The sequence below is a fragment of the Condylostylus longicornis genome, unplaced genomic scaffold (assembly GCF_029603195.1).
Source record: "Condylostylus longicornis isolate FDR11 unplaced genomic scaffold, ASM2960319v2 ptg000135l, whole genome shotgun sequence".
NCBI lineage: Eukaryota > Metazoa > Arthropoda > Insecta > Diptera > Dolichopodidae > Condylostylus > Condylostylus longicornis.
The window spans coordinates 9385114-9392366 of record NW_026578103.1 but is presented as its reverse complement, the minus strand read 5'-3'; the positions used below and the strand labels follow the sequence as shown (position 1 = coordinate 9392366).

Below are 7253 nucleotides of genomic sequence, written 5' to 3'. Positions count from 1 at the left end.
TAGCACTAAAGTGAATGCAGTTATTAAATAACATTTTCTCACTGTTATTATCTCACTTTGAATTATTTAAAACCCTCTAAGCTTCGTTTTCAATAGTATTCTTCGTAATTTCTTCGTATTTATTCGAACCTAATAAAATTTAATATTTTGTTTAGAAAAAAATCTGAAGACAATTCTTTCCTATAACAATTTCCTATTATTATTACACAAACAAAAAAATCAAAAAGTTGTATAACAACTTTGTAGTGCATATATACTCGTATAATAGTAAAATATTTGATATTACAAAAACGAACAGATAAAATACGAGTACGTTAACAGTTTAAGAATTCTATATTTACACATTATTATAATTTTAGTATAATTTGAATGGAATATTAGGTCAATCTTGTATCAGAAATTTAAGATTTCCTCTAGGTAGACTTTGCAGATTTCAGTTATTAATATAAGTTTTAATTTCTAAAACTCTTTAAGATCTTTTAAAATTACAAAAACATTGTGTAGCGTAATCGAAATTCGCTATCCTATCTTTAATTTAATGTTTTTTAATTTATACGAGTACACCAAAAGTCATTTGTGTTAGAATAGTTCAATTATATTTTCTTTGAAATGTCAAACGAATCGTTTAACCTTTCGTTGTTTTCTTAATAGAGTTGCCGCAATATTAAAATTTTTATAAACATTATTCGATGCTGGATGCTGATAAACTTATTGATGCTACACATAAAAAGTGGTAAAAAGTGCTACGATAAATAAAATTTTTAATATTTTCGCTAAAAAACTTAACTGACATAAATTTTCAATTAAATTAAATTAGACAAATTTATTTCTAATATTAAAATTTAACACTTAATATTATCATTTCTTATTATCTTTATTTTAATATTCATAAATTTCAAAATCATTAAGAGTTTGATTTGGTAACTCTTATAATATGCTGATCAACAGGTGAGAATGTTTTTACGATAAAGATATTTGTATAGGTATTTATGTAGATAATATCGTAAAAGAGAATAAACCTGTTGTTAGTTTCAATTTTAACTTGTGTTCTCTCTATTTGTTTTTATTATCTTTTTACTCTTACAAAAAAAAGTAGGTAAATAAAACCGCATGTAAAGGTGTTCATTTCAATGTCAGGTTGTTAATGTATTGTTTAGTTACCTAAATGTTGTTATGGCTACAAGAATGTCTAATTAAAGTATAAACAAATTATGTTTTGTGAAGAAAAGAAGTCCAAGTGTAAAGTACCTAATAAAAATTTTCTTTAGAATTAAAATTCATTTATAATAAGTAAAAATGTTTGTCTACTTAAGTAAAAAGGTATTTATTTAATTCATTCAATATCAACCGTAAAAAGGAACTAATTTTAATCGTCCATTTTCTTTATTTTAGATAGCAATCCCAAATAACATTCGATTAAATGCTATTGCTTGGAATAGTGATCAGGTTTGTCATCAAGTTATTATTGATTTTTCTTTCTAAAAAAAATAAAATATTATTTAAAATTGTTTTTTACCATATATTATAGGGATATATAGCAGTATGCGGTGAAGATGGTCTTTTAAAAGTTCTAAAATTAGAACAGGCATCTGGTAATGTTAATGGAACATCTAAAGGTGGTTTAGCAGCACTCAGTAATTTATCAATGAATCAAACTCTTGAAGGTCATAAAGCTGCAGTTCAAGTAAATTTTCTTATATTTCCTTATTACTCAATATTTGTTTTGTATTCAATCAAATAATGTTCAAATTTTTTACACTGATTCAGGTAGTTACATGGAATGAACCACAACAAAAATTAACATCATCAGACAAAACAGGTGTTATAATGGTATGGATGTTATATAAAGGTTCATGGTACGAAGAGATGACAAATGATAGAAAAAAGTCTGTTGTTAAAGGAATGTCATGGACATCTGATGGACAAAAAATTTGTATTGTTTATGAAGATGGTGCTATTATTGTTGGTACTAAAACCTGTATAATTTTTATACATAATACTTTAGAATTTAAATTTTTGTGATAAATAGACAGTACAAAATATATGCTTTTTTCAATATTGCTTTATTTCTTATAGGATCTGTTGATGGAAATCGTATTTGGGGTAAAGAATTAAAAAATACTCCCTTGACAGGAGTTCAATGGTCACCAGATAATCGATTAATTTTATTTAGCTTAGCAACTGGAGAATGTCATTTATATGATAATCAAGGATCATTTGTTGTGAGTTAATTTTATCTCAGTAATATTTTTCACTATGAAGTTAAAAAAATGTATTTAAGATGAAACTTAATATTCAATGTGTTACACTGAGTGCAAATAGAAATTTCCCTATTGTCGCAGTTAATTGGTATAGTGGTAAAGTACCGATTAATAGACCAGTTTTATGTATTTGTTATGAAAATGGTAAAGTACAAATAATGAGAAACGAAAATGATGAAGGTAAATAATTATTATTTATTGGGAATTGGTCAAAAACTAAGGAAATTATGATTTTGTAGTTCCAATTATAATCGATACAGAAATTCAGAATACAGCAGCAAAATGGAATACAGATGGCAGTGTTTTAGCAATATGTGGTGTTAATGCAACAGTTGGTCTCAAAGAAACTAATCATGTGATGTTTTATTCGCCATATGGTAAACATTTGAGGAGCTTGAAAATTCCTGGTAGTGAAATTACATCCTTATCTTGGGAAGGTGGTTCATTAAGAATAGCTTTAGCTGTTGATTCTTTTATTTATTTTGCTAATATTCGTCCCGATTATATGTGGTGTTACTTTGAGAAAACTGTAGCTTTTCTCAATAGTGCCGATACCAGTTCAAACATAATTACTTTCTGGAATACGGTATCAAATCAGGTAAATTGTTTAGCAATTGAGAAAATTTGAATTTTGTTCTTCGTAATTATCTCCCTTTTTTAAGAGTTTTTTGAAAGAAATTGAAAATCCTCTTGCAATGACTGCATGTAACGAACATTGTGTAATTGCTGTTGAAACAATTAATATGAATTTTAAAGACACAAATATTCTTGTTGAAAAAAATTTTAAAGATAAACACTATCAACTTTTAATATGTAATTCAATTGGGACTACTGTAGATGGTATTATATTTATACACATAGTTAACTTCGTTTTTATGTGTTAAATTTTTTTTTTTATTTTTGAATTTAAGCAAAATATACTGATTTAAAACCAGAATTCATTGCAATGAGTTTAACTTATGTATTGGTGGCATCACAGGATCAGTTTTTAATATGGCATTATCATACACCGAAAGTAAAATAAAAAATAAATATAATGTAAAATATATATTTGAAAAAAATGTGATTTCAGGGTTCATCCTCTTTACATGGAGTGAAAACTAGAAAAGATAAACGTTTCCATATTGATGATACCCCATCTGGAGTTGCAGAAGTTCTTAATGATTTAGATAAAGGTGGATATGATCCGCCGATAAATAATAATCCTACACATGATCCTATTTGTTGTGTAGCAATGTCTGAAAAACTTTTGCTAATAGCAAGGGAATCTGGGGTTATAAACGAATATAGTATACCAACAGTTGCTTTGCAGACTCGGCATAAAATTGGAACTCGAGCATTTAAAATGTCCATCAATTGCAATTCCACGTAATAAAAGTATAAGCTTTTATAAAACATTATTTAAAATTTTTAATAAAATTTTAGAAAAGCATCTATAATTGATAGTAATGGTGTTATGACTCTACTCGATTTAGACGAAAACCGAGAGCATAAAGTCAACATAAATCGTGTTGAACGTAAGGATGTATGGGCTATATGTTGGGCTAAGGATAACCCACAACTTTTGGCTTTAATGGAAAAAACTAGAATGTATGTTTTACGTGGCTCAGATCCAGAAGAACCGATATCCTGTTCTGGATATATATGTTGTTTTGAGGAATTAGAAATAACGTCAGTATTGTTAGATGATATTATTAGTGGAATGGAAACACCAAATCCAGTGGTTCACATAGTACAATTAAGAATAAAATCATTAAGAGATACGGAAGACTTACTTTTACATGTTGGTGTACCTGAAGCAAAACAGTTTATTGAAGATAATCCTCACCCAAGACTATGGAGATTGTTAGCTGAGGCATCATTAAAAAAATTAGATTTGGAAACAGCCGAGAATGCATTTGTAAGATGTACAAATTATCCGGGAATACAATTGATTAAACGACTAAAAAATATTCCTTCTGAAATTTTACAAAAAGCAGAAATTTGTGCCTTCTACGGGGAATTTGAAGAAGCTGAAAAATTATATATGGATGCCGATCGCAGAGACTTAGCAATTAATTTAAGAACTACTTTATGTGATTGGTTTCGAACTGTACAGTTATATAGGATGGGACCTGGAATATCTGATCAACAAATGGAAAATGCTTGGAAGGAAATTGGAAATCATTTCGCGAATTTGCGAGCCTGGTAAATTTAATCAAAATTGCAAAAATAAGGTACATATAAAACTTTTCTAAAATAACAGGGAAAGTGCAAAAGAATATTATGAAAAAGCTCATCATATTGAAGGACTTATGGATTCTCTTTACCATCTTGAGCAATATGAGGAATTAGAAAATTGCATCAATATATTACCTGAGAAAAGTTCACAGCTTTCAAAATTAGCACAAATGCTGGCTTCAGTTGGTAATTTGCTTCATTGATGCATAATCATAAGTTATTAAATAAAATAATTTTTAAATAAAAAAATTTAAATTGTGTAGGTATGTGTAACGAGGCTGTTAATGCTTACATGAAACTTGGAGATTATAAATCTGCAATAAATACTTGCGTAAATTTACGCCAGTGGGGTCAAGCTGTTGAATTAGCTCAACGATATAAGATGCCACAAATTGGGGCATTGTTAAGTAAACATGCAACGCATTTGTTGCAAGAAGGTAGATTACTGGAAGCAGTTGAGTTGCAAAGAAAAGCCGGTAGATACCTAGATGCGGCTCATCTGTTAGCAAAATTGGCAGAACGGGAAGTCGCAAAAAAATCTAATTTATTACGTATTAAAAAGCTTTATATTCTGGCTGGTCTTTTGACAGAAGATCATTTGAAAACGCAATCATCTTTGACTGGTTTTACAAGAGCTACAATTTTATCAGAACTTACACCTGAAGATACAAATCTAATTGAGCAAATATGGCATTGTGCTGAAGCTTTTCATTTCATGTTATTGGCACAGAGGCAATTACGTTTTGGAATTGTTCATAGTGCTGTCATAACAGCTGTGCGATTGAGAGAATATGAAGATATTTTAAGTATTGAAGATATTTATAGTATTTTAGCTTTAGCAAGTTGTGCAGATAGATCTTTTGGTAATATTAAATTTTTAAACTAGTGCGGTAATTACATAATAATAAAATCATAGGTACCTGTTCGAAAGCATTCATCAAATTGGAATCTTTAACAAATGTGACAGAAAAAGTTTTAACAGAGTATGAAGACCTTGCTGTTAGTATATTTTCAAAAAATGAGCCATACGATAATGAAACAGATCTCATTACATGCTATATGTGCGCTGCTACAATGCCTGATAGGTTTATTTGAAACAGCATCTCGCAAAACAAACCAATTAATTTTTTGTATATTTTTAATAGTTCACCGTCGTGTTCAACTTGTGGAATTCATTTTCCAGCATGTGTTGCATCTGGAAGACCAATAACACAACCAATTGAAGCATGGAAATGCAATACTTGTCACCATTCAGCGTTCCCAATTGAAATTTTAGACAGGAAGAGTTGTCCACTTTGTCACAGTGCTATTAAACATTAGAGTAAAAAATGGATGAATTTATACTTAATTACACAAATTACAGTTAGATCTTAATCTATTTTACTTACTTTTGAAAATTTTTATAAGACTTAACTTATTTAATTATAGATTTTAATTCGAATGTTTTTATTTCTGAAATGCATCAAAGGAAGATTCAGTGATTTTTTATGCAATTAAACTGTTTTACAATAAAACGAATGAAAATTACAATCAAATTCCCGATTTCAAATTGTACATTTTTACACGAAATTTTCATTTAAACCAGTTTTTATTTTTATGTTTAACAAAACCAAAAAGGAGAAAAAAATTTTTAACACGATGATTTATTGTAGAGTATATATTATGTAGTAACCCTTTTTCTAATATTATTTTATAAAAACTCTGGCATCCAATTTTTTGATAACGATGAATAGGAATGCATGTTTTAATGGTCATTCATGTGTCTGAAGATAAAATTGCAATAAAAAAAATTTAATGTGGTCAGTAAATAACCGACCGCAATGTATATTGTCTAGTTAAGTGAAAATGTTACAGAATATTATAAAAATGCTTTTTAAACACTACTTTCCAATTTTTAGAGCGTGAGTAAGCTTTTAGTTAACAAACCTTTCTTTATCGTTAAGTTAAAAAACCTTTGTCTAACTCCCAAGGTCTCTGATATATCCCAAAAGTTAATCAATCCATGACATAGTCAAAACAAATTCACATATAAAATTTCATGAAAATCGGTTCAGCCGAATTTGAGATACACGCGTGCATCCACAGACCGACAGACTGACACCTCTCTAAAAATAGTTTATTTACGCTTCACTCGTTCCTACCGAAAACTCGATATGCAAAATTTGTTGCCATCACATCAGCTGTCTTATTGTATGCAATGCAGTCGGTAAAAATCTGTCATTTTAACTGTGTTATAGTCATAATACTACGTTATTTTATAAGTTATTTTTTTCTATTTCTACCCTATTTTGGTTGTGCTATAGTATTTTTTCATTTAACGTTTATAAACTTATTTCAAAAATATATAAAAGGTTTAGAAGGGGTGACTGAAATATCAAAAAGATAGGCTATTCCACAAATTATGCACTCTTATTACTTCATGTATGCAATTATTACAATATAATATAAAATTTTAAGAAAAATGCTCACCATCAGTACTTAAACTTCTTATTTACATATCTAATTTAGTTCAGTAAATTTCTTCAGAAGATGAAGACAGAAAATTCCTAAAAGAATATAATTTTAAAATTCTTTGACGTTATTGGTTGCTTGAACTTCTATTTATCATTTTATCAATTTTCTCCGCAAATCAAAAACTACGGAATCAGCCCAGTTGAGTGGGGCTGAAGTTGGAGTAAAGTCGGCTTCGAAGATGTTCCAATTTTCATATTTTTCTTTTATTGAACCCGAGATAATCAGTGTTGCAGTAACAATATCTTGGGGCTGTTTTCT

General features: G+C 28.8%; 1 protein-coding gene across 1 annotated transcript; it reads left to right on the top strand.

The window, feature by feature from the left end:
- Positions 1-1219: 1219 nt before the first annotated feature.
- LOC129615163 (WD repeat-containing protein 35) lies at positions 1220-5801 on the top strand. Its single transcript, XM_055530258.1, has 15 exons — positions 1220-1320; positions 1393-1446; positions 1529-1684; positions 1768-1966; positions 2077-2222; positions 2282-2441; positions 2501-2859; positions 2924-3101; positions 3173-3276; positions 3334-3629; positions 3687-4448; positions 4507-4667; positions 4745-5344; positions 5398-5566; positions 5627-5801. The coding sequence occupies exons 1-15, from the start codon at positions 1297-1299 to the stop codon at positions 5799-5801; spliced, it is 3543 nt and encodes a 1180-aa protein (XP_055386233.1). The 5' UTR covers positions 1220-1296.
- Positions 5802-7253: the final 1452 nt, after the last annotated feature.